General features: G+C 51.5%; 2 protein-coding genes across 4 annotated transcripts in view; both read right to left on the reverse strand.

Moving 5' to 3' along the window:
* Nucleotides 1-53: 53 nt before the first annotated feature.
* Nucleotides 54-26,968, reverse strand: part of CCDC28B (coiled-coil domain containing 28B) — a 51,820-nt gene continuing 24,905 nt past the window's right edge. Inside the window, exons 2-7 of one of the 2 annotated variants that reach the window (XM_077964756.1) lie at nucleotides 4,693-4,766; nucleotides 3,319-3,505; nucleotides 1,390-1,556; nucleotides 1,056-1,249; nucleotides 815-837; nucleotides 54-247 (exon numbers count right to left, since the gene is read on the reverse strand). In XM_077964756.1, the coding sequence (XP_077820882.1) occupies nucleotides 193-247; nucleotides 815-837; nucleotides 1,056-1,249; nucleotides 1,390-1,556; nucleotides 3,319-3,482 (603 nt within the window). In that variant the 5' untranslated portion in view covers nucleotides 3,483-3,505; nucleotides 4,693-4,766 and the 3' untranslated portion in view covers nucleotides 54-192. Of the gene's footprint in view, nucleotides 248-814; nucleotides 838-1,055; nucleotides 1,250-1,389; nucleotides 1,557-3,318; nucleotides 3,506-4,692; nucleotides 4,767-26,968 lie in introns of those variants that run through there. The other variant, XM_001102480.5, reaches the window with a different exon arrangement.
* Nucleotides 7,150-26,842, reverse strand: TXLNA (taxilin alpha). 2 transcript variants are annotated; one of them, XM_015133929.3, is made up of 11 exons: nucleotides 26,741-26,842; nucleotides 25,973-26,173; nucleotides 24,907-25,242; nucleotides 21,829-21,920; nucleotides 18,026-18,196; nucleotides 15,567-15,761; nucleotides 12,908-13,027; nucleotides 12,602-12,676; nucleotides 12,030-12,122; nucleotides 11,261-11,356; nucleotides 7,150-10,512 (listed from the first exon to the last, which is right to left on the reverse strand). In XM_015133929.3, the coding sequence occupies exons 2-11, from the start codon at nucleotides 26,139-26,141 to the stop codon at nucleotides 10,219-10,221; spliced, it is 1,641 nt and encodes a 546-aa protein (XP_014989415.1). In that variant the 5' UTR covers nucleotides 26,142-26,173; nucleotides 26,741-26,842; the 3' UTR covers nucleotides 7,150-10,218. The 2 variants fall into 2 exon arrangements, with proteins under 2 accessions (XP_014989415.1, XP_028692348.1); XM_028836515.2 differs by having other exon boundaries at nucleotides 21,745-21,920.

Below are 26,968 nucleotides of genomic sequence, written 5' to 3' on the forward strand. Positions count from 1 at the left end.
CCGCGGAGGCCGGGAGGAAAGGCGCAAGGAGGGGAAGCAGGACACGGAGCCGCTTGCTTGCTTTCTGGTTTAATTCCATCCAACGCCCCCCTCCCCCATAGCACCTGGGGGGCCGCGGAACACCCGCCCGAGTCCGTAAAATGTCACAGTTTGAAGAGAATGAGAGGGGCAGTGTGGGCCTGCGTGGGACACCTACGCAGCAGACTGCTCCTCAGGCTCGGCGTTCTCGGCCAGGTGCAGCTTCTGGCTGTGCCTGTCAAGGATCGTGGCGCTTTGGACCAGTCCTTCCTCCCACCCTGGTCTCCCATCCTGCAAAGGCTTAGTTCCTTCACCTGTGCAAAGGTCCGGGGACGAGGGTCTCGGCCGTCTGTGGACTGAGGTTGCAGTCCCCGCCTGCCCTCTCTCACCCCCTCTCTTCATCCAGATCGTGCAGGTCAGACACACAGGTGTGCGCGCATGCACTCGCGCTCTGTTCTGACTGAGGACCAGGTGAGGTGGTAGTGTAAATTAGTAAAAATAATTGTTAAATGCTGAAAGGATAGGAGGACATCACAAGCTTTGCCATGACTGATATCAGCTAAAGTACTCACAAAGATTTTGATCAGTAGTAAAACATCCCCTGCAACCACTTTTCTTCTAATTTTGGGGAAATTCTAAATTCCTGTACCTGGGTTCGGGCAGCCTGTGGCTAAATCTGACAGGACTGCAAGAGGTTGGGAAGTTGGTTATGTGTGAATACTCCTGGAGGGCTGGGGAGGAGGAAGCTGACCTCTCAGGAACACACACACACAGACGGGTTCCTTGGAAAGGATACATCGAATTACTTAGGTCTTCCAGCTATCAACAAAGAGAAAAAGGGAGGCTTCTGTTAGGAGGGGAACCAGGCCAAATCCCCAATGCTCTGGGGGCTATCTTCTGGGGAGGTTGAGGGGCCCAGAGCTCTTGGATCCATGCACTCCCACCTTTTCACCCAGGGCCCAGGAATGGCTTTGGGAGTATGTACCTCCTCCACCCCTGGTGTCCCCAGGAACCAAAGCACCCAGACATGAACCTACATTGCTAAGCAGCTGGTCCAGGTTACGGTCAGCCGTCGTCTTCTTCTGCTCCTCTGGCAGCCCCTCAGTGACCCCATCCTCTTCCTCTTCATCGTCCTCCTCCTCCCCACACACATCCAGGCTGAAGTGCAGCCGGGCCAGCTTCTCCTGCATCTCCCGAACGTGCTCCAGCTGCTCAAAGGAGCATTCCTTCCCTGGAATGAAGCCCCTGGCTGAACCCTGGGAAAGATTCCTGGAACCCTGGAACCCTGAAATCCTGGTCCCAGCCATGCCCCATGGACTGGGCCCTCCAGCCCTATCCACAGACCCGCTGACACCAGCCCCCAGGACTCACCGAAGGCCTGCAGCCGGCCCGAGTGGAAATCATTGAGCAGGTTCAGGAGTCCCCCCTCCATCTCATAGACATCGGTCACCTCAGTCAGAAAGGAGTGCTGCAGGGGCGTGCCTGCAGAGCCGCTTCCACCTCCAGCCAGGACTGGGCGGCACTTCTCCTTGCCTACTCTGGATGGGGTGGACATGACCATGATCACAGGGTGGGGGACAGTCAGGCACCTCCAGGCCTTTTGTGCCATCTACCTATGCACTAATTTACCTGCCCATCTGCACTAACTCATCTGCCCGTCTACTCACTAGCATAAATGGATAAGTTTATGGTTCTCCCTTGGGCACTGGGAAGGGGTGAGGAGGTGTGAAGAGGTCAAAAAGAAGTCTTTTCTGCTAATAACACAGCCAGAGCAGTGCCTGAAAGGGGGTCCCTGGGTTCCTGTCTGAGTGCCTCACTCATTTGTTCTATGACCCTGAGGCAGTCACTTATCCTCCCTAGTCTTCAGTATATGTAGAGACAGCTACTCCCTTATTGTCACCAGGGCTATCTTACCTCCTCCCAAAATATCTTTCTGTCCCTCTTCTTTTTTTTTGTTTTTTTGAGACAGAGTCTCTGTTGCCCAGACTGGAGTGCAGTGGCACGATCTCGGCTCACTGCAACCTTGCCTCCTGGGTTCAAGCGATTCTCTTGCCTCAGCCTCCCGAGTAGCTGGGATTATAGGCGCCTGCCACTACACCCTGCTAATTTTTTTTATTTTTAGTAGAGATGGGGTTTCACCATGTTGGCCAGGCTGGTCTCGAACTCCTGACCTCAGGTCATCCACCTGCCTCGGCCTCCCAGAGTGCTAGGATTACAGGTGTGAGCCACCACCCCCAGCCCTCTTCTTTTTTTTTTTTTAATTAAATTTTGTTTGTTTGTTTGAGACAGAGTCTCACTGTCACACAGGCTGGAGTGCAATGGCACAATCGTGGTTCACTGCAACCTCTGCCTTCCGGGTTCAAGCGATTCTCATGCCTCAGCCTCCTGAGTAGATGGGATTATAGGTGCCCACCACCACGCCCTGCTAATTTTTGTATTTTTAATAGAGACGAAGTTTCACCATGTTGACCAAGCTGGTCTCAAACTCCTGACCTCAGGTGATCTGCCTGCCTCAGCCTCCCCAAGTGCTGGGATTACAGGCGTGAGCCACCATGCCCAGCCAAACCTCTTCTATTTAAAAACTGTTTTAAACAAAAACAAAAATACATAGAAAACAAGCCAAACCAATAAACTGAAAAAACTGTCTTAAAATTTCCACTGCTCTCAGGATAAAATTGAATGCCCCTGCCAGTCTGGCCCTCATGCCTTCCCAGTTGCCTTTCCTGCTACTCTCCCCACAGCCTTGAGCTTCATGCCTCTTAGGCAACACAGGGAAACACAGTGGTCTTATTTGGAACAACTGGAGAAACAATACATTGTATTTAGTGGGGAACAAACACGGACACATTATAAGGCAGCATGCAAACTCCCAATCATAAAAGAAAATTCAACAGATAATTCAGATTGTGCCCCCAGGTATTCCCTCACCATTTCCTGTCCCCTGATACTCCAGGGCCCCCAAACCACCTGTGGTTCCTGAAACCTTTCAGGTAATGGCTTTCTTCCATATTTATACCAGGTAAGCCTCTCAGCGTGGAACATTCACTTTCTGGCAGAATTGCTCACTCCCTCCTCTGAGGCGCATCCTCACGCTATGTGATCCCAGGGACCCACCTGGCCCTTTGGCACACAGCTGAGGGTAGGGACTGGGTCTGAGTGAGCTCTTAGTGCTCAGGGGCCTGCTCCAGAAAGCCATCAAGTATTGCTTAGGAACTAAAGGCAGAGGCCCCCCTTGCCTTCCTCTCTACAGTGCAACCCAGAGTTGGGGTCCCTTCTTCTTTGCTTCCCTTCTGTACCCACCTCTTGAACTTGGCCCGCTGCTTGGGGGATGGCAGATGAGGAAGTCCTAGGGCCAAGGAGCCGCTGTGGCTGGTAGGCACAGGGACCCTGCGTAGTGTGCCTGGGGCCTGGGCTGGCTGGGCCAGGCAGGGCTTGGGACTCCGTTTCTTCTTTTTGTCATCCATTGGGCGCTGGCTGGGCCTCAGGCCTAGGAGGGAAGCAACCCCACAAAGATAGCCAGGGGCAGAGTTAGCCCTTTACCCAGAAATCCCTGAGAACTGCACCAGGGAAGGGACCTGGCACCTTCCAGCTTGTCCCCTCATCTGTACAGTAGGGGCAGAGCCAGATGCCAGTGGCTGCTGCTGGGATCGTGTACACTTGAAGGACCTTCTAAGGCCCACCCTAATTCCCCCTAAGCCTGAAAATCTAGGCCCCTCCTGAAAGGGTGGGACCAGACACAATTATCTTGGCGCTACTGGGGTTTCCTGTCCCCGTGGCTGGGGGGCGGGGCTGGCAGAGGAAATGTAGTGGGAGACAGGACAGAGGTGAGCTGCAGATTAGGGGTGTCTTAACTAAGCCCCATTCTATTTATTAGTGGCCTAAGCAGATGCTGACAAACCCTGTCAGCATGGGAGGGGGACAAGGTGCGGGCGGGGGCGTCTGGGAAGGCCCCAGAGTCTGGGGTAGTTGTAGGAGAAGCCGCGGCACACAGCGCAGGGTTCATTGTGGGTTTCCCCCACATAGACACCGGCATCCCTCCTTTTCCACCCACCCCCAACCGAAAACATTAGGGACTCCCAGAAGTTCCCCCGGGTGTGCTTCCAGCTGCTTCATTTTTCCCGGTCGGAAAGTCCCTGCTGGGCTTCAGCTGCAGCCAGGGTGGGCTGGGTGGTCGGCCCCTGGCTGCCTGGGCCTCCGACAAAGGCTGTGCCTGTGGCTGGGCTGCTCCGCGGTCCCCGGTCCAGCCCCGCTCCCCAAGCCTCTGGTCGGCTGGGGTCCCCTCCTCTGGGGGTCTCACTCCAGGCTGCTGCTACCAAGCCTAACTCCGAATTCTGGGACTGGGGGTGGCGGTGGGGATGGGTGGCGCTTAAGCATTTACACTGGCACATAGCTGGCTGGCACCGACGGGGTCTGCGGGTGTGGGGACGGGAGACAGGAGCGCATCCTTTGCCTCTCCCTGCAGCAGCTTGACCCAATTAGGGACTTGATAGAAGAACTGGAGCCAGAGCCCGTGCTCCCCAGGAGCGGCTGGGGCGACCGGGGATCTATTTCCCACGCCCAGGCTCCAAAGCCATGTGCCAAACTCATCGCTCAGCTCCGGAGCCGCGCTCGAAGACGGAGCGTCAGACCCGCGTCATTCCGCCCCCGCCCTCACTCTCTCAGGGGGCTACTGACCTGGAGGTTTGGGGTCTCGAGGATGCTTCGGTGCAAGGTCCCTCCGCCCTCCGCCCTCTCCTCCCGGGAACACCACCGGGTGAAAGCTAAGCTGGAGTGAGTTCATTTGCATTTAAAGAGAAAGTGACCTTCTCCTTAGCTCGGAGGGGTGAGAAGGGAGGAGCATCCCCGCGTCTGCTAAGCCGTTCCTCTCACTCGACCTCACCTCCCCGCCTGAACCCTGGGGACCCTGTTAGTTGTGTGATGGATATTTTAAAAAGATTTTCCCTTTCCCGGCAGTTTCAGAAAGAAGCTACAGTTCCTTACAAAATGGTGGTGGCTTTGTCAGAAACTGGGTGGGGCGGGGGAGAGGAGAGACAGAGAGAGAGAGAGAGAGAGAGAGAGAGAAAGAGAGAGAGAGAGAAAGAGAGAGAATGTAAGCATAGAAAAAGCACAAGCAGCAACAGCAGCAGCATCAGGAAGACACTTGGAGCAAAGACAGCCATCAATGGAGTGAGTCCAGTGCCCTGTTGAGCACTTTATGTACATTTCATCCCTGTAACCACCCTTAAGGAAGATATCAGTGTCATTCCCCATTCTACTGAAAGTAGGCAACAGTCTTTTGAAGGCAAACCCCCTCTCCCTACAATGCCAGACAGTTTTCTCTGGTAGGTGGTGGGGGCTGTATTTTGCTGCAGATGAAGTGACAAGAGTCCTCCCCACCCTCCAGGCCCCGGAGACAGGTGAGGGGAGCACCAGGTCATAGGGAAGACCACACGATTCCCTGGCACTTGACTCCAGTCCTCAGGGAAACCTGAGCGCTTGATGGAGGCTCACCCAGTGTGGCTTCTGCTGCCTGCAGCCGGATCAATGGGGGCAGCTATTTAAAGCCCTGGCAGAGGCTCCTGGCGCAGGTCCCCAGAGCAGCATCTGATGCAACAGGAGAGAGGCTCATGTTTGGCTAGGCGGCTCAGCAGGCTCAAGTGAGCTGGCCCAGTGCAGTGCACACAGCCACCCAGCCTGCCTTCCCCATCCCTGGGCAGGAGTGGCTTCCCGGGGTTGGGTCTCTGGCTGATGTGGGGAGCCATAGGCACTGCTCCTGAGGGCACCTGCTCAGGGCTTCTTCCTGGGTACTCCCAACACTCAGACCACTCCACAAGGGGAGAGAGTAATTCTGAACTTTTTCAATAACCAGGGGGCCAGACCGGGGACAACGGAAATCCCTCTCCTTCCCCACTGGAGCTGCTAGAGTAATGGTAATGGTAATGCTGCTGGCAGAGGGAGCACCCCTCTGGTTCCCATCCTCAGCTGCTTCACTGGGGGGTCAGAAACCTCCTTATCAGAGCTGCTTTGCTTGGAATCTCCAAGAGTTGGGGCGGCACCCGCCTAACCCTCCAGAGGATCTGCGACTGGAAATAACATGGCCAGCACAGAAAACATGTATCAGGCAGGACCCAGCTAGAAGGGTCAGAGGCTCTGCTGGGACTGTCACAGCCAGTGTGGACAGATCTATTTATGGACGCCTGGAGGGAAGGGCATGTGGGTTGTCTCTGCCATTTCCTGGGCATTCAGCACGTATCATCCTTTATGCCAGACCAACCCAGGACCCAGAGAGAACAGGGTGCTGGGTGAGGCCACCAGCAGAATATCTCCCATATAGGAGTCCCAGGCTTGAGGTGGGTAAATGAGGGGTGTAAAAACTGAACAAAGAATGTGCTCTCCTTAAGGAATGCATACAATTAAGAGGCCCCTGTGCATTCCTTTGGGCAGGCCAGGGCTATAGGAGCCTACCCATAGCACAGACCCAAACAGCAGTGATGAGTGTCCACCCCTCTTAACCTGGGCCTCCACTGGCCTATGCCTGGCTCCATGCCTTTTGCTTTACTCCTGGAGCCTATCAATTTCCTACTGAAACACCTTCAGTTGCCACCCCCATCCCCCACCCTCTGGATCTAGCCCACATTCCTTAACCTGGTACCCAGACTCTGGGCCCAGCCTCACCCCTTCTCCCCGTCCCATGCACCTGCTTCCCAGCTACACCATTTCATCACTAAATGACATTCATCTCCCTGCCCTTTGGTTCAGGCCATTCCAGGTATCACCCCTTCCCCTTGCTGAAGGGGGCAGGGGCCTCCTCTCTGCTCTCAACACCATTGACCTGTCTATACCTAAAAGTACCTTTTCCCTTCACTAGCCTGTGAGCCCCCAGATCAGGGAAAACTTTCATTTGTGTGTGTGATCCTCTCTGATGCAAGAGTCCTGCCAACTTTACCCAAAGGCTCCACTCAGGCAGCTCAAGTGAATGTGCCAGTCCTGAGGCTGTGGCGACTGCTTGAAGGCACTGTGGAACATGCAAGATACCAGGGCACCACCATGGCCACTCTGCAGCAGAACCAGACAAGTCAGTGATGATGGAAGGGGCTGAATGGATTGGATCCAGAGGCATCAAAGGAACACACAGGTCAGGAGAGAAAAAAGTAAGGCAACAGACTCTTTATTTAATGTGGTTTAAAATACATCAAAATGAAGTCCCTGGCTGTTGTGAATACCAAAAGGAGACAAAAAAGCTGCCAGTGCAGCTTCAAACAAGTCTGAGTGGCCGGGCTGGGCCATAAGGTAAGCAGTTACAGGGACAGAAGGCAGCCCCCTTCCCCCAAGAAGGGTAAGAGGAGCAGGTGCCTGGCTGTCCCTGGGGTGACCACCTCTGTGCTCTGCAAGATGGAAGGGCTGGGGCAGCAGCTGGAGAATCAGCTCAGCAGGCCTTGGCCCTCCCCCGTGGACACCAGGCAGCTCCACTGGCCTCCGGGTCAGCCCTCAGGGCCGCCATGATGGGGTGGAGGAGGGTTAAATAACCATCTTTACAGAAATAACATTCTCCTACAGAAAGTGCCTGACCTCAGCCCATGGTCCAAAAACCTCATGGAAAACAAACAACAAATTAAAAAAAAAAGTGCTGCTGACACCTCTCAGAATCTGGTGGACATGAAGCTCTCAGCTGGACAAGGCCCTGAAAACAACTTACTGTTAGCAGAGCCATTGGCTCTGAGCTTCACCTGCTGTGGTCCCCTGGAGGAAAAGCTAGCAATCTAAGAAACCAACACAGCTCTTGGTCCTAAAACTGAGGTCACAAGTGTGGGACCCACCCGGCTGAGGAAGGCACTGGCCTTCACTCATGGATAGGCACCTCCCCTGCATCTGGCCCAGCACCTGGGCTACTTTGGAAAGCAGAAGCAGAGCAGCTGTAGTGATTGGTTATGATTTGGTCAATGGAAAGGAAGAAAAAGGTAGGGACCCACATCTGCAGACTGGCCTGAAGGTCTAGACATGGATGGAGCTGTGAGCAAAGGCTGCACCTTGCCTGGGGCCCACATTCCTGACCTGGGAAACCCAGCTGGGGCCACTGTTCACTGTGGCCTCCCACACCACCACACTGGGATCCAGCAGCTCCAGTCCCTCCACGGGCTTTAAGAGGTAGCTGAAGTGAGTCAGGCAATTATGTGGGCCACTGTAGGCCTTTCCCCTCTCTTCAAGGGGGAAGGTACATACCTCTGCCTCTTCCCTGCACCTCTCTTGCCTAGCAAACACTCTGTGGGGTTGGCTGCTCTTGTACCAGCTTAGCCTGGCACAGGGGCTGGGGTAGGGAAAAGGCCCTACTGGAGCAGGAAGAGGCAAGGACTACTCCAGATACAGGGATTCAAAGGGGAAGAAAAAGATCATGGGAAACACTTCACAGGACAGCAGTATCTCAGCCAGTGACGGCAAAGATCTCAACACTCACACAGCTGCTTGAGGGCACCTAGATGTGAAGGATATACCAGAGAATAGCAGGCAACTCTGATGCAGATCAGTGGTACCTGCCCTGGGGCAAGAGAAAGAGAAATGGTGTGCCATTCATTTACCATCTCTGGTATCAGTCACACGATTCAGTACTTAACATTCTTTGTGAACCAACTTATCTGAGAGATTTAAGGTAAGGGCTAAAAGAGTGGGCTAGGTATGGAAGATGAAGGGACCTGCAGGACAATGAACTAGCTTCAAAGAAAAACAGCAAGAAGCAAAGCCCTAACCATCCTATCCATCTTGGTCTGAGTCATTCTACTGTCCCAGAAAACTGCTTTGCACAAACACTGGCTAATACCCTGGTGAGTTTGCAACAGCAGAACATTCAGCATATAGAATGGCTGTACACAGTACATAGCAGTTATGTACTGGGGTAGGGGGAGAACAGGACACAGAAACAACTGTCTGCAGCCATTTTATGGATTTCTAGGGCCCAGTCAATAGTTCAACTTCATTTCTTACCTGTTAGACAACAGCTATGGGCTCCCACACAGGAAGAAGTGGAATCCCCAAGGACAGGCAGGGAGGTGCCAGGAAATGGAATCAGGACAAATCTTGAGGATTGCACATGTGGGGGTGGGGGCAGGAAGCAGAAAAATCCATGAAGCCAAGGAGGCAGCTGGACCTGGGGCCCAGCAACTGCTGCATGGAGATAGTGCTGATGGGAACTGGTGGTGGCCTCTCAGGACTAAAACCCACAGGTAAGCTTGTGGCAAAGCCATCAGAAGCCCTTTCCTTTCTTTTACAACAAACAACCTGATCTCACCAAACAGGAAACCTCAGCACCAAGATGGCAAAGGAGCCAAGCAGGGTGGTGAAGGAGGTGGGACACTGGAGGCCAGGTACCCAGGCACCACTGCTACAGCACCCCTCTTCCTTGGAAGATCCTCAATACAAACACTGTCATGTGCAAAAAAAGAAAAAAAAAGAAAAAGAAAAAGAAAAAAAGACCTTCAGAAATAATCCTTTGGGTGATCTCTTGTCAATCATTTGTGCAGGCTAGAGAGGCACCTGTGAATGATAAGGCTACTGAGAAGCATCATTGGCCTGGTCCTGGCACTACCAAAGGGCAGGGGAAGTGATGCCCAAGGGGCTCCTGACCAGCACATCGTCCCACACAGAAACATTCTCCAGGTCCCTGATCCTAGGCAGGAAATCACCAGCTCTGAGCGCCCTGCCAGGTCTCTGCCTAGGGACACCTTTTCCAGGTCCAGAGAATCAAAGGAGCCTCCAGAGCAGCTCGGAGGGCCTGAGCTGCCCAAGCAAGCCCTACTCACAAGAGAAATGCAGTCAAGACCTGGGTGTATCACTTGTCTTGAGCTCTGAAGGGCAAGGAGGGGTCTGAGCCTCAAGTCAGGCAGAGAAATGCTCAAGTCACTTGTCCTGCCAACTCACTGTGATGGCAGCTACAGATGACAGCCCCTCTCAAGACTCTTCAGCTGACAGAGGAGCCACTGACTTCATCTGTACACACCCCTATCCCCAATGCAAGCCCACTGTACACTTATAGGTATAAATGCATTAGGCCTTGCAATATGCCATATGTACGTAAAACTGACCCACAAAATCCAAAATTGCAAGTGTCAGATGCCAGCCAGGTCAGAACATCCTGGCTTCAGCAATGGGCTGCTCAGCATGGGAGCTTTTTATGGGCCAGGCCTGGCTGGGCTGCTGCTCCCTTCCCAGCATGCCCCAGCACCAGGCTCTCTAGGCTCTGGCAGAGGTGGGCTCTTGAGGCCCAGTCTGGCCTGATGCTTCTGTGCTCGGTGCTCCTGGGTAGCAAGGTGCTTCTGTGACCCTGGGGGAGCTGGGTGCTTGAGCCCCAGGCCCCTCTGGCCTCCTTTCAGGGCCACTGTCAGTGAGGGAGCCCTGGCCACCAGCACTCAGGTCCTGTACCCTCTTGTTCAGGTCATTGCGCTCTGTCTGCAGCGCCCGGCACAGCTTCTCCAGCCGTTGGATTTTTACCTGCAGGCCCTCCAGTTCTTTATCCCGGACTGTTTTCTAGGGAGAGAAATGAGACCTTCAGTGCCATGCCCCATCAACCTCCCACTTACCATCACTACTTGGTGACAAACACTTTTAACAAGGCTGGGAGCAGACTGAGTCCGAAGCTGGCCCCCTCTAGGAAACAGTCCTGGTTGAAGCCATGACTAGACTGTCAGGTGGGGCAGTGTGGTGCAGAAAAGGGGCTCGGCTTGGACATAACATATTCCTCCATTTATCTACCACATGACCTTGGCAAAGGACTTGGCTTTTGAGCCTGTCTCATCTGTAAAACAGGACTACTAATACCATCCTCGGATCTCAAGAGAAGGTTCAATGAACCACGTACCTAAAAACATTCAGCAGCAAAAAAAAAAAAAGACAAACCCAAAAACATTCAGCAAGGTCTGGCTTGTCGTTGCTGCTCCATCAGTGTTAGTTCCTTTCTTCTACATTAGAAGCCATGAAATCACAAATTACCTGGGCTGCTTTACATGTAAACCAGGCACATCACTGGCACCCCTGTTTTTTCTGCTCTTTTATTCCTTTCTTCCATTTGCTCCCTTCACTCCCACTGGAGACCTACCACTGGGCTCACCATCTCCCATGGGGAGAGAACAGCATTAACTTTGGACTTGGACAATGTGTGCAAATCTCACCTCTACCTCATGCTAGCTGTGTCACTGATGGGTAGAACACACAGGAAAGGGCCTGATATGCGCTAAGTGCACACCCCCACCCTGGCTGCAGATCACAGACAGCCCACCTCCTCAGCCATCTCAAGGAGGGCCTTGTTGCTGCTCTCCCACCGGGACCGGTACATCGTGGTTTCTTTCTCCAGCTTCTTGATCTTCTTAGTCATCTAGGTTATGTGACAGACAGAAGGAAATGGTCAGAGCCGGCCTCTCTGTGCACCTGTGTCTCCAAGGTGGGGACTGACTGATTACAGGGTGCAGTCAATGCCCTCTGTGCCACCTTACCACCAGAAGTCACAAGTGTCCACCACTAACAACAAGAAATGGTAAGGGGCCAGAATCCCAGCACTTTGGGAGGCCAGGGTGGGTGGATCACTTGAGGCCAAGAGTTCAAGACCACCCTGGCCAACATGGTGAAACCCTGTCTCTACTAAAAATACCAAAAAAAAAAAAAAAAAAAAAAAAAAAAAAGGCCAGGCATGGTGGCACGTGCCTGTAATTCCAGCTACTCAGGAGGCTGAGGCAGGAGAATCACTTTAACACGGGGCACAAAGGCTGCAATGAGCTGAGATCGTGCCACTGCACTCCAGCCAGTGAAACAGGGCGAGACTCCATCTCAAAACAAACAAACAAACAAAAGAAATGGCTGCCCCATTCCCCGGGACAACCTGGAGGGTATACACACCACTGATACTGCCTCGAGAGGGGAAAGGCTGTGAACTCTCCTAACAGCCCCACCCTTGAGACACCCCAGATGGGAGCTTCCTGAAGGCAGGCCCAACCATTTTGAATGAAGCAGCTTATGCTCCAGGAGCCATGCGTGGCCTGGACCACAGTTACCTTTTCCATCTCCTGCTTGAATGTGGTGAACACCTCGCTGCTTTTGGAAAGTGTGTTCTGGAACTCCTCAAACTTCTCTGTGTATAAGGCAAGCTGGGGGAGAAAGCAGCCCACAGATAAGATTGGGTTTCTCTGGGAGGCACTCTGGTCAACACACTCAGACCTGTCCTTGACCCTCTGACCCAGTAATTCTATTGAGATACTATTTTTCCTTAAAACAAAGCAAAGCTATGTATTTGGAAGGATATAATCCAAAATGCTAAGCCTGGAAAGTAGGAGACTTAGGGTGACTTTTATTTTGCCTTTATGTTGATTTTCAAACTCTTTTGTTCCCACCTCCTCAAAAGCAATACAACATTTCTGAGCTACAAATGAAATCCTCTGAGCCCACCTAACTACCTGGTCACCACCATATAGGTACTGTGCAGGTCCAGAGAGAACAAAGGCTCAACCAAGGTCTCATAGCAGCCAGGACACAGCCAGTCCTAGAATGAGGGTCCCATTTCACTACCCCCAGGATGGGGCCCAGTGAGGGGACCTTGAAGGCACAGGGTCAGGTTATATGCTCTCACCTGTTGCTTCAGGTGGGTCTCTTGCTGCTTCATCAGCTCACACATCCTCTGGGACTCTACTGCCTCTTTCAGGAGCTATTTCCAAGACAGAACCCCAGATCCTGTCAGAAGCCCCCAGGGGCTATGTTTGGTTTTTAGCCACAAGCACCAAACCCACCAAGGTTTCCTGCTCTCAGACTGATACTCAAGGAATCTGTGCCTGGTCTGGCCAGACAACTTCTCCCATATAACCCGGCTATGAACTGAGCCACAGCCCAACCTGCCTCCTCCCACACCCCCATCCCAACCCTTGGGCCTAAGCCTCACAAAATCCTTCTCCCGTTGGTGCCGCTCTTCTGCCTCCTTTAGCATCTCCTGGGCCTGCTGGAGCTTGGCATCCACCAGCTGCTGTTGTAGGTCCTTGTGTTTGAAGACTTTGTCGATATGCTGCAGCAAAGATGGTGGGAGCCGTCAGCTTGTCAGGAGCTCCTTTTCTCAGGGTGGCCCCACAGCCAAAGACCAGGGCACTTTGCCCAGCCCCCCATCTCAATCTGATATGCTGGACTCCCATGTGTACCACACAACATGGGCCCCAAGTCTCTGGAAGGTCATCTTTCCAAGCTCACCTCGTTTCTCTCCCAGTGAGTCAGACTTTGGTAAGTACATGGTTTATGGATGGAATCTGCTCCCAAGAAGCCAAGCAATAAACACACTCAAATCTCTGACCCCAGGATTGATCACCTATGGGGTTGGAAGCCCTCACTTCTGTGTCCCTGATTCTCTTGTAAATGGGAAGAATGGGCAAAAACAATGCTTCTAAGAACATGACAGCCTAGCTCAGTAGGCAAAGACTTGCTATATCTAGGCAAAGACTAGACATGTGCATCCCCAAGGAATGGCTGTCCTGCCTACTGGAGGAGCACTGGGGACTTATGTCAGGTGAGAGAGAAGGGATGGAGAGAAGGTGAAGGATTCAGGTGCTACTTCAAAGGTAAAATCAACTGGACTTGCTGAAATAAGGGAAAATAACTCCATTTTTTTGGATGGGGAAGGGAAGGAGCCTTGCAGGTAAGTCCAGTTTGGGTATGATGAGAGTGCTTGTGTCTATCTGGGGAGGGCTGTAAATGCAAAGCAGCAGGGCCTGGTAGTCCTGCAACTCCTTCTCCACAGGTAATACTAAATCCTTTTCTGCCTTGGTGGGGAGAGAAAACGGGGGTATTCAGATTCTTGAAGTTCGTGTCTCACTATAGTGGCCCAGGAAGCCTCTATGTCTCAGTGCTGAGGGATAAGAACCAAACCAACTCCCCTCAAACCAAACAAGCTGCTTTGTTCCCAGAGGATGAAGTCCGGCAAGGAAAGGGGTGGGTCAGGGGAGTGCCCTCTAGGTCCTGCACACACGATCATCACACTGGCCTATGAATCTAAGAGGGCAAATCTTGCCCATCTCACCACTGCCACACCCCAGGGGCTAGGAAAGGGCCTATTCCAGAGCAGGTCCTCTGCCAGCCCTGTGAGGGGGCTCCAGGTCTCCCTTCTCATGATGAGAACGCGCCCACAACAGCCAGGTGACTGGATGGAAGACCCAAAGATTCAAGTGCCTGGCGTGGCAGCCAACAGTGACAAAGGGAATGACATGCTTTTTTTTTTTGAGACAGAGTCTTGGTGTGTCACCCAGGCTAGAGTGCAGTAGCACAATCTCAGGTCATTGCAACCTCTGCCTCCTGGGTTCAAGCAATTCTCCTACCTCAGCCTCCCGAGTAGCTGGGACTACAGGCGTGCACCACCATACCTGGCTAATTTTTTTGTAGTTTTAGTAGAGACAGGGTTTCACCACGTTGCCCAGGCTGGTGTTGAACTCCTGACCTGAGGTGATCCACCCGCTCTGGCCTCCCAAAGTGTTGGGATTACAGGCATGAGCCACCACGCAGGCCTGATAATCCTGCCTTTTTTTTTTTTTTTTTTTGAGACGGAGTCTCGCTCTGCCGCCCAGGCTGGAGTGCAGTGGCCCGATCTCAGCTCACTGCAAGCTCCGCCTCCCGGGTTTATGCCATTCTCCTGCCTCAGCCTCCTGTGTAGCTGGGACTACAGGCGCCCGCCACCTCGCCCGGCTAGTTTTTTTGTATTTTTTAGTAGAGACAGGGTTTCACCGTGTTAGCCAGGATGGTCTCGATCTCCTGACCTCGTGATCCGCCCATCTCAGCCTCCCAAAGTGCTGGGATTACAGGCTTGAGCCACCGCGCCCGGCCAATCCTGCCTTTTAAGTGGCAGGAGCAGCAAGGAATCAGTGGACACAGTCTCTGGAGTCCATCACTGATCACAGGCACAGCCCTTCCTCTGCAATTCCAAATTCTACAAAGCTCTGAAAATGGAAATTGTCATAAGCTGGCAGCCAAACTTGACCTGCATCATTGTAAGCCCATAATCTAGGTGAGTATTTGGAAGTTCTACTGCATAAACATTAACATGTCTGGCTTCCCCAAGGCCCTGCTGAGGGTGCTATATAACACACAGTCCACATATGTGCCTCCATTCTAAAATGTGGATAGTTCTAATTCCAAAAGATACCTAATTCCAAACTTGACCTGCATCATTGTAAGCCCATAATCTAGGTGAGTATTTGGAAGTTCTACTGCATAAACATTAACATGTCTGGCTTCCCCAAGGCCCTGCTGAGGGTGCTATATAACACACAGTCCACATATGTGCCTCCATTCTAAAATGTGGATAGTTCTAATTCCAAAAGATACCTGGCCTAGTCGTTTGGGATAAGGCACTGTGGACGTGGGGCTGTGTGGCTGTCAGTCTCTTCTCCCCACCTGTTCTTTATCTATGAGGAATAACATTACTCTCCTCCCAAAGAGAAGGAGGAGGAGGAGGAAGAAAGGGAGAATGGGACGAAGCCTGAAAAGGTACTGTCCCAGTGCCTAGCACACACTCAAAAACCTCACAATTTCTGGGCCATGATTGCTGTTTGTGATACCCTTACCTCCTCTCGCAGCTCATACTGCTCAATCAGCTTCTTGAGCCTCTCAGCCAGCTCCATGTTCTCTTGGCGCAGCTTGGAGTTGCGCTCATTGTGCTGTTCCATCTGTAGCTGAATGTCATTCAGTGTCACCTGGAAGTGTGAGGTCACCTCCTTGCGCTTCTCCTCCTCCTCCCGGGCCCGCTGCACACCTTCTTCCTGGGCAGAGAAGTCAGCCCTAGAACCATCATCCACTGCTACCTCACAAGGGTCCCCCAGCTAGTCCACAGATGGTCTCTGCCAACAGCCCTCCCTGCTCCCAAAGTGAGGAGTAGCCAGGCTCCAGGATGTTGTGCAATGCGGGTTCCAATGGACCCCCCTGTATATCAGGTGACATCAAGTGAGATTCTCCCCCTACAAAAATGCAGGTACATGGCAGGCGCGGTGGCTCACGCCTGTAATCCCAGCACTTTGGGAGGCTGAGGTGGGTGGATCACGAGGTCAGGAGTTCGAGACCAGCCTTGCCAATATTGGTGAAACTCGTCTCTACTAAAAATACAAAAATTAGCTGGGCGTGATGGCGTGCACCTGTGGTCCCAGCTGCTTGTGAGGCTGAGGCAGAGGAGTCGTTTGAACCTGGGAGGCGGAGGATGTGGTGAGCCAAGATTGCGCCACTGCACTCCCACCTGGGCGATGGGCCACAGAGCAACACTTTGTCCCCCCCCCCCAAAAAAAAAAAAAGAAAAAATGCAGGCACACATGCACACATGTAAGTGCCGTTCTGAAGCAAGTCGGATCTCCTAAGGCCTATTCTTCCAGATTTCAGATTAATGTGCATTTGTCCCCTCTGTACCCCCAGAGACCAAGCTGTTAAAATTTAGTAACACCCAGGGTTTGCGAAGTTGTGTAGAATTAGGCACTCAACACTTTTGATGTGGCAGGCACACTGCCCCCTTACTGGAAGGCAATCCAGCAAAATCTATTAAAATGAAAAATCTGCATATACTGTGACCTAGCCATTTCACTTCCATGACTTATCCTACAGATAAGTTCTATATAACTGACCAGTGATAAATATAACAAGAATTTTCACTATAGTTCTATATGTAATAATGAAAAATTGTAAACAACCTCAAATGCTTTAACTAGGGCACTGATATATCCATATGATGAGAAAATAGCCCTACACATACTGATAGGGAAAAACGTTATGTAAAGTGAAAAAAGGCATAAGTTATGAAATGGTACATGTATAATAATTTCATTCCAGAAACTACAGGTAAGATTTTACATATAAAAAGGAAAGTTAGAAGGCTGTATTTAAAGTTGCTGTAACCACAGACTGACCTCACCATAGAAGCAGCAGAACATGGGAAGGACCCAGGTTCCTGACTGACCAACCTCTGGGACAAGAGCTGCTTGTCAGGGCCAGGCCTCCTCCACTTACCAGGGGACTGCCATTTCATTAAGAAATACTGACGCCAGTGCATTATGGATTCTCTTAGTACTTTATCCTTCACCTTAACTAATACATGCCAAATGGTTATAAGCAGCATTCTCTAACGTAAGGTATTATTGAGAAAGTGTATTTCTTTTTTTTTTTTTTTGAGATGGAGTCTTGCTTTTTTTGAGACGGAGTTAGGCTGGAGAGCAGTTGGAACGATCTCGGCTCACTGCAAGCTCCGCCTCCCAGGTTCACGCCATTCTCCTGCCTCAGCCTCCCGAGTAGCTAGGGACTACAGGCGCCCACCACCACACCCGGCTAATTTTTTTTTTTTATTTTCGGTAGAGACGGGGTTTCACTGTGTTAGCCAGGATGGTCTCCATCTCCTGACCTCGTGATCTACCCGCCTCGGCCTCCCAAAGTGCTGGGATTATAGGTGTGAGCCACCACGCCCGGCCGAGAAAGTGTATTTCTATGCCACAAGTCTGCACTTTTTTTTTTTTTTTTTTTTTTTGACACCAAGTCTCACTCTGTTGCCCAGGCTGTAATGCAGTGGTGCAATCTTGGCTCACGTTGCAACCTCAGCCTCTCGGGTGCAAGCAATTCTCGTGCCTCAGCCATCTAAGTAGCTGGGATTATAGGCATGTGCCAGCACACTTGGCTATTTTTTGTATTTTTAGTAGAATGGGGTTTCTTTTTCCAGGTTGGTCCCAAACTCCTGGCCTCAAGTGATCCATCCACCTCAGCCTCCCAAAGTGTTGCGATTATAGGCGTAAGCCACCATGCCCAGCCTTGCTTTTTTACACTGATTCCATGTGGAAATTGTAATGTTTTGGATGTTGGGTTAAATATATTACTAAAATTAATTTCACCTGTTTCTTTTTACTTTTTAGAGTGGCCAAAAGATTTTTAATCACTTATGTGGGCCACTGCACCCAGGCCTAGCCTCCATTACTTTTTAAGAGGAAAGCCCATCAAAGAAACATTAAGTGGAAGTCAAGGAAATCAGAGTCACCTGTTCCAGGGGGCCCAGGCCTACCTTGAGGGAGCGGTTGTGCCGCTGCAGCTCACGGCATAGGCTCTCAAGCTTGCTACGGGCCAGGACGGCCTTACTGTGCTCACCACGCAGATGGTCCTTCTCTTGCACCAGCTGGCTCTGCTTCTTCTGCAGGAGCTTCATCTGCTTCTGTGAGTTCCGGTGCTCCTCCAGCTGGGGACAGGGATAGGGAGGGCAGGTGAGCATCCTGTGAGGCCTTCCTGGTGGGGATCACTATTCGGGTCTAGGCTCTCCTGAGCTGCCCTGAACCGCACCGTTTCAGACCAGGAGTGCTCTCATGGGCTGATGCTGTGCTGTTGCTTACACACTCCTCCCATGAACTGACACTAACCCCGAAGCCTCCACCATAGGGACAGAGAAATGGACACTCACTAGGGCAAGCAGGGGCCACGCAGCCAGCAGATGCCAATTCCTATTCCAGCTCTGACGCTGGGCCACTAGAGCCACTTCAAGCTGTTGCATTTCCCCAACTTGCTGGACACTCATGCCCAAGGATGAGACCACCTGCTACCCTACCTTGTGCCTATTAACAGACCCCCATTGCTCCCTTACATTCCTTCAAAACGTTAGCACTGGGTTCATCAGCACTCTCCCCAGCACAATTACTTTTCTCATTTGTGGCCACTTCAGTATCAACAGATAATCCTTCTGACTCCCTGGTCTCCCAGTCCTTCAGTTCTTCCACAAACTCACTCCTTTCTCCAGCTCAGTTCCCCTCCCATGACCCTATCCAGGCCTATACAACAGAAATATAATGCAAACCACATAAATAAATAAAAATATTCTACTGGCCACACTGAAAAAGTAAAAAACAGGTGAAATTAATTTTAGTAATATATTTATTGTAACCCAATATCCAAAACATTACAATTTCAACACGGAATCAATGTAAAAAAGGGAGGCCGGGAGCGGTGGCTCACACCTGTAATCCCAGCACTTTGGGAGGCCGAGGCAGGCAGATCACTTGAGGTCAGGAGTTCAAGACCAGCCTGGCCAACACGGTGAAACCCCGTTTCTACTAAAAAAAATACAAAAAAGCAGCCAGTTTGGTGGCACATGCCTGTAATCCCAGCTACTTGGGAGGCTGTGAGGCAGGAGAATCGTTTGAACCTAGGAGCAGGACATCACGCCACTGTATTCCAGCCTGGGTGACTGAGACACTATCTAACAAAAAAAGAAGTGAGATGTTTTATATTCTTTGTTTTTGCTTAAGTCTTCAAAATCTGATGTCTATCTTACATTTACAGCACGTTCAAATTCAGACTGGCCACATGTCAATTAGCTAGAGACGAATTTATCTTGGACAGCGCAGATCTAGACTTTGTCACTACCAGACAGCACACCCACTATCTCAATTTCCAGCACCCCAGGCCAGGACTACCATCACCTATCTTTTTAGCTCATTCCAATCAATATCTGTGATCCTCAGAAAATCTCTTACCCTATAAGGACCTCCAATCCATTGACTCAACCATCCTTCCACTCTCCTTTAAAAGAACCACTTACCTTATTACCTGGCTTAGATTTCTTACACCCTCAACTCTCTTGGCCCTTCCCCAGTAATACTGCAACCCTAGTAAAGCACCTTCCTGCTTTACACCAGTACTGAAACAACCCTACTTGAAGAGTCTCAATTTTTTTTTTTTTTTGAGACGGAGTCTCGCTCTGTCGCCCAGGCTGGAGTGCAGTGGCGCAATCTCGGCTCACTGCAAGCTCCGCCTCCTGGGTTCACGCCATTCTCCTGCCTCAGCCTCCCGAGTAGCTGGGACTACAGGCGCCCGCCCCTGCGCCCGGCTAATTTTTTCTATTTTTAGTAGAGACGGGGTTTCACCATGGTCTCGATCTCCTGACCTTGTGATCCGCCCACCTCGGCCTCCCAAAGTGCTGGGATTACAGGCGTGAGCCACCACGCCCAGCCGGAGTCTCACTTTAAATTCACGGCCACCAATTTCAGGAAAAGCAGCAATCTCAACACAATGCACATGCTATTCACACTCCTCTCCTTCCAGACAACTATTCATCGTCCTCATCAAATCTCAAAACACAGAAGAAACCAGAGAATCAGGGGCAGAAGCTCCACATCTGCCAGTACACCTGCCCCATCCTCTCCTCCAGTCACACAGACCTAGCCATATGGTTACCACAGCCAAGCCCCCTTCTTAGGCACTGGGCCTCAGGTCCCCTCCTCTACTCACACCACCACTCCAACAACTCATTTCCTCTCTTGCATCAGCAATTTTCCCCTGGCTGGATCACTCTAAAAGGGTGCTTATCTTCCTTACACCTTTTATTTAATCCTTACAAGAATGTCATTAGGCAGGTATGACATTCCCCATTTTACAGATGAGTAAAGTTCCCTACAGGAAAATATTAATAAATGTGTGTGGAATGAATTAATTTTAACATAAATACTTAAGAGGCTGGGCGCAGTAGCTCACGCCTGTATCCCAGCACTTTGGGAGGCCGAGACGGGCAGATCACGAGGTCAAGAGATTGAGACCATCCTGGCCAACATGGTCAACCCTGTCTCTACTGAAATATACAAAATTTAGCCAGGCGTGGTGGCGTGCGCCTGTAATTCCAGCTACTCGGGAGGCTGCAGCAGGAGAACCGCTTGAACCTGGGAGGTGGAGGTTGCAGTGAGTCAAGACCATGCCACTGCACTCTAGCCTGGTGACAGAGCAAGACTCCATCTCTAAATAAATAAATAAATAGGCTGGGTGCGGTGGCTCACGCCTGTAATCCCAGCACTTTGGGAGGCCGAGGCAGGCAGATCACGAGGTCAGGAGATTGAGACCATCCTGGCTAACACGGTGAAAGCCTGTCTCTACTAAAAAAAAAAAAAAAAAAAAAAATAGCTGGGCATGGTGGCGGGTGCTTGCAGTCCCAGTTACTTCGGAGGCTGAGGCAGGAGAATGGCGTGAACCCGGGAGGTGGAGCTTGTAGTGAGCCGAGATCGTGCCACTGCACTCCAGCCTGGGCAACAGAGTGAGACTCCATCTCAAAATAAATACATACATACATACATACATACTTAGGCTGTGACCATCAATAGATAAATCTGTTAGTTCAAATTCTGACAGGGGACCTGATGATGGAAGAATCTGGCTGCCCCACCCTCAACCCACTGAACAATGTTACAACAGAGTGGGAAGAGTATGCTTTGCATTTATTGCGATGGAACATGAAGTACAGAGTACTACTTATGAAGAATTCTTGTCAAAAACTTGAAGCTGAATTGGATCAAGCTTTAGAGCTAACTTCTACTTCACTTACAGGCACTAGGAGGTAAAGAAGTAAAATGCTACCACAGATGACAAAGCTAGAAGGGGGCATCCTACAGGACAGCCAGTCTGGTTTCTGTAAAAAGTCAATGTCATGGGGAATATGAGGAGGCAGTGACAAGAAGACTGCTCTGAAGTAAAAGGAAAAAGTATCAAGTGACTAGCATTAGTTTTATTTACTGTGATAATGGCTCTATGCATCTGTATTTGAGGAAGATGCATCAAGATCACAAGGTGTCTTGGACTCAGGCCAGGAACAAGGGCTCTACCACCTTGGAATCATTCTTTGAGAAATTTCTTTCAAGGAATATGCAGTTTCTCAAACTCTTGCTGCACAGCCCTGAAGAGGCTCGCTGAGAGTGATTCCCCATTTAACAGATATTTCAGAGAAAGCTGAACAGAAATTAAGCCACCTACCTGCCTCTGCACCCCCAACCCTATACCAGGTGGCATGCTGATTTTCCCAAGGCAGGGAAGGTGCCCGCGGAGGGGGGAACTGACCAGTTCAGCATACTTCTTGCACAGAGCGGCCAGCTTCTCCTCTGGGGTACTCAGAGTATTCAATGTCTGCATCAGCAACGTGATCTCCTTCCCTGCAAAGCACAGGAGCAAAGACATGTACTCCCTTCTCCAGGGGTCCCCTCCAGGCCTGGGCTCACACTCATCATGAGTGCTGAAGATAGCCCTCCCCATCACACTTTATATTTTGCTCGTTAATTAGCTCCTTCCTTAATATAGGGACCAACTCAATCCTGCCCTCACTGTAGCCCCAGTATCGTCCATAGTACCATCACAGAGAATATGTTCAACAAATGCTTATCAAATGAACGACTGTACCCTACTGAAATCTCCTTAGTGGACACCACTGGCAGGGTAAAAAAACTGCCTGCTCTACCAACAGACGAAAGATTTCCCACTTATGAATTCAGGGCTACTGTTTCATACAGTTTCAATGCAAGGAAGGCTCACCCTCCTGATAGAGGTAGGATCCAAAAAGGAACAGATGTCTTAGCCTCCTTGAGAAATACTAAACTCTTGTCAACAGAGTAGCCAAACAGTGAACTTTAAAATGAAGATACTTTCGGCCAGGTGCGGTGGCTCACGCCTGTAATCCCAGCATTTTGGGAGGCCGAGGTGGATCATGAGGTCAAGAGATCGAGACCATGCTAACATGATGAAACCCCGTCTCTACTAAAAATACACACAAAAAAATTAGCAAGGCGTGGTAGGGGGTGCCTGTAGTCCCAGTTACTCAGGAAACTGAGGTAGGAGAATCACTTGAACCTGGCAGGCAGAGGTTGCAGGGAGGCGGAGATCGTGCCACCGCACTCCAGCTTGGTGACAGAGCGAGACCCCCCTCTAAAAAAATAAATGAACTAAAAAAAAAAAAAAATGAAGATACTTTCCATATATGTGACCCTAAGATTTTTTCTTTTTTTTTTTTTGAGACGGAGTCTCACCCTGTCACCCAGGCTGGAGTGCAATGGCATGATCTCAGCTCACTGCAACCTCTGCCTCCTGAGTTCAAGTGATTCTCCTGCCTCAGCCTCCTGAGTAGCTGGGATTACAGGCACATGCCACCATGCCCAGCTAGTTTTTTTTATCTTTAGTAGAAATGGGGTTTCACCATGTTGGCCAGGCTGGTCTCGAACTCCTGACCTCATGATCTGCCCGCCTTGGCCTCCCAAAGTGCTGGGGTTACAGGTGTGAGCCACTGTGCCTAGCCGTCCCTAAGATTTTTTTTTTTTTTTGAGAGAGCCTCGCTCTGTCACCCAGGCTGGTATGCAGTGGTGCGATCTTGTGTCACTACAAACTCCACCTCCCGGGTTCACGCCATTCTCCTGCCTCAGCCTCCCGAGTAGCTGGGACTACAGGTGCCCGCCACCACGCTCGGCTACTTTTTTGTATTTTTAGTAGAGACGAGGTTTCACCGTGTAAGCCAGGATGGTCTCGAACTCCTGACCTCATGATCCACCCGCCTCAGCCTCCCAAAGTGCTGGGATTACAGGCATGAGCCACCATGCCCGGCCATAAGATTTTTTAAAGTTCTTCTTTAAAGTAGGATGATACAAAAGGGGAGAGGGAAATAGGAATAAAACATGGACATAATGACACCCGAGTTAGACTCTAGATTCTTTTTTTTTTTTTTGAGACGGAGTTTCACTCTTGTTGCCCAGGCTGGAGTGTAGTGGCACGATCTTGGCTCACTGTAACCTCTGCCTCCGGAGTTCAAGCCATTCTCCTGCCTCAGCCTCCCAAGTAGCTGGGATTACAGGCGTGTGCCACCATGCCCAGCTAATTTTTGTATTTTTAGTAGAGACAGGGTTTCATCATGTTGGCCAGGCTGTTCTCGATCTCCTGACCCTCAGGTGATCCATCCGCCTCGGCCTCCCCAAGTGCTGCAATTACAGGCGTGAGCCACGGCGCCCGGCCTAGACTCTCAAACATACATACCCTGCTGTAAAATAACTGTCACTGCCCGTTCCCCATTGCCTGTGCCTGAGTCAGGGAGCCTTCCCTCTGCCTTCACAGAAGGGCCCAAGAGATCAGCATGGAGAGACTGTAATTCGCAGGCAGGCATGCCAAATCCAACCCACGGATGGGTTTTGTTTGGCTCTTACCATTTTAGCTGCTAACTATGAAAAAATCTAGAGTTCTCACATAACTCTACATTGCTGGCTTTTCTTAAAAAAAATAAAAATAAAAATAATTAAAAAAATAAAAGAAGGCTGGGCACGGTGGCTCACGCCTGTAATCCCAACACTTTGGGAGGCTGAGGCAGGTGGATTACGAGATCAGGAGATCGAGACCATCCTGGCTAACACAGTGAAACCCCGTCTCTACTAAAAATACAAAAAAAAATTAGCCGGGCGTGGTGGTGGGCACCTGTAGTTCCAGCTACTTGGGAGGCTGAGCCAGGAGATTGGTGTGAACCTAGGAGCAGATCTTGCAGTGAGCCAAGATCGTGCCACTGCACTTCAGCCTGGGTGACAGAGCGAGACTCTGTCTCAAAAAATAAATAAATAAATAATTAAAAATAAAAGAAGCCTGCACCCAGCCTGCAGTTTTGCCTGCTCTCAGTTGGCTAGTTGAGAGCAACTAATCAGGAAGCAGTAAAGTCTTTGGATAAAGTAGCCTACATCTTCATGTGGCCCCATGGCCAGCCCAGCTTATGCAGACATTTGGGTTTTCAACTCCAGCCTAGTCTAATTTTCTTACTGTAAAGAGAAGTATAAACTAAGACCCAGAGAGGAGAAGGGACACACCCAAGATCACACAGCAGGTAGTACTGGCTGGCACAGGAGCCCACCCTGGCCTCCCATCTCCATTTTCTCAAAGAGAGAACAGGTCCCATTCCAACCCCCAGTTGCTCCAAAAGCCAGAAGGCCTTGTGCTGGGAACCCCTGCATCTCTCTATGCCGTGGCCCCCACATCCCTGGCTTTGATTACACTAGAGTGACTTGCTGTTCTGAGAAGTACCGTTTTCCTTTGAATCCTGGCGGAACAGACTGGTCCAGAGAACGTCAAGTCCAAACTCCCTCCCCTCACCAGCCTCACAAAGAGCCACCCTCTGCTCACCCAAACCCTTGGCTTTTTTCTTCTCCTGTGGCCTTCGGTGGTCTCGGTCTCCGACCTCATCACTCTGCCGGATCTCTTCTGTGCCTGGATCCCCCTTGGAGGGTTCCTTCTCTCCATTGACTACTGGAGTTGGTTCAGGCTCCCCATTCCTTGCCACATAGGTCCGGGACTTCTCTGCATCTTCGGGTTCAGCTGGCTCACCCTGTGCCCCATCCTCGCCAGGCCCCCCCTGGTTACTGTCCACACAGTATGTGCTCAGTATGTCTTCCAATTGGCGACTCAGCTCCTCAGAGACATCACGAAGGGCCCCAGACTGAGCCGTTTTGGCTTGAGCCCCTACAGCAGGAGAGGATGAGGGGTAGAGTGAGAAACAAGACAATTATACCACTGGTTGGGAATTTTCAGGTCCAGCCAAACTCATCAGTTTGAGTTAAATGTTGCCTAACTTTTCTTTTTTTATGGAAACTGAGAAGCAAGAATGGAGTATTATTCAGCAAATCTAGTTCCTGTCAGAATTTAGATTCGAAACATCTTTTGAATCAAGAAATTATAGTAATATAATATAGTTAAGCTTAACTTCTGTTTACTTGTAAAATGACACAACTATTTCTCACTACCACCCGAACATGTTTGTTATGATCATAAAAGTATGTAAAGCATCAGCACACAGGGATGGCATGGTGCAACTTCTAGTCCATCTCCTTCCCCCTCACAAAACCATTTTTTACCATTCAGATCATTCTAGAAATGCCTCAAACAGGAAGGGCAGTTAGCTGCTAGTGGCTGAGGTGTTTCAAACCGGACCTGGATTTCCTGATTGGGTGCCCCGTTTGGCTGCCACCTGACTTAATCCCGTTAGAGGTTCTCTCCAGAACTCTGTTCCTGTGCTTACAGGGAGCGGCTCCGCCAACTCGCCAGAATTCGGGGGTGACCGCGGCCCCAGCACTGTCCTCTCATTCTATATTCCCTCCTCCCGGACAACCTGGCTTCGACCTCTAAGTCCAGAAGCGAGGCCGGCCCCACAGCTCCACCCCCTGCCCGCTGGCAACGCGGAGCTGGCACACACCCTCCGGCTTCCGAGGAGCCTGGCTGCTGCCGGGACCTTCTGCTTCTGCTGCAGGAGCCGCCTGGCTGGGCCGCTCCTGGGCTCCCTCGGGTCCTGCTTCCGGTTGTCCCGGGCTGCTTTTTGGGTTGGATTGTTTGGCAGCCCCGTTCTTTTTGTCTTGGTTCTTCATTGTGATGAGAGATGCTGGGTCAGGAGAAGATCCTTTAGAAACAAACACAGTTGCTATTTTCCAGACTTCGAAATTCTTCGCAGCCTGGATCAGAAAATCCCCACAGCAGGCGCACGAAGCTTCTTAAACGGACCGGCCGGCCCTGGCAGAGGGCGCCAACGGCTCTCGGGTCTTGGAGGGTCAGGGGAGCCCGGCGTGCCGGGACAGGCTTTCGGGGCGCAGCTCCCGCAGCGGGTGAGGGAAGGGGCCTCTTTTCTCCCTGGAGCCACTTCTCTACACAACCGGGCCCCTCGCGGCAGGCCGGGCCCGGGATTGGCTCAGGGCCGGAGACTGACGTGGCGGGACTCCCGGCGCCGGCGCCGCCCCCGCCCCTCAGGCCCCACGTGCGCCCCCCGCGCGCGCAGCCACCCACGCCCTGCGCGCCCTGCAGCCTCGAGGCACGCCCGCGCATGCGCACCCGCCCCCCCCGGCAGGCCACCCCCCACCCCGTCCCGGCCGCCGGCCCACGCGCGGAGTTGGTGTGATTTCCCCACAGGCCGAGAACATCCCGGCCCGCACACCCTCAAATAGTCTCGCCCAACGGCTGCCACGGCACGTACCTCACCGCCGACGTCCGACGGCTTCCCCAGCTCTGGCCTCGCACCGGAAACCCCGAGTAACCTCTGCCGGCGAGCCGCCTGCTCCCGCCTCAGCCAATCAATAGCCGGCGCCGGCGCGGAGCTTGCTGGGAAGGACTAAGCGAGGGCGGCCTCGGAGGCGGGCGCGCCGGGAGGGCGGGGCAGGGAAAAGTCTACGCGTTCCTCCGTACGCAGGGGCTATCCGCAGTC

Source organism: Macaca mulatta, chromosome 1 (genome assembly GCF_049350105.2).
Source record: "Macaca mulatta isolate MMU2019108-1 chromosome 1, T2T-MMU8v2.0, whole genome shotgun sequence".
Taxonomy (NCBI): Eukaryota; Metazoa; Chordata; class Mammalia; order Primates; family Cercopithecidae; genus Macaca; species Macaca mulatta.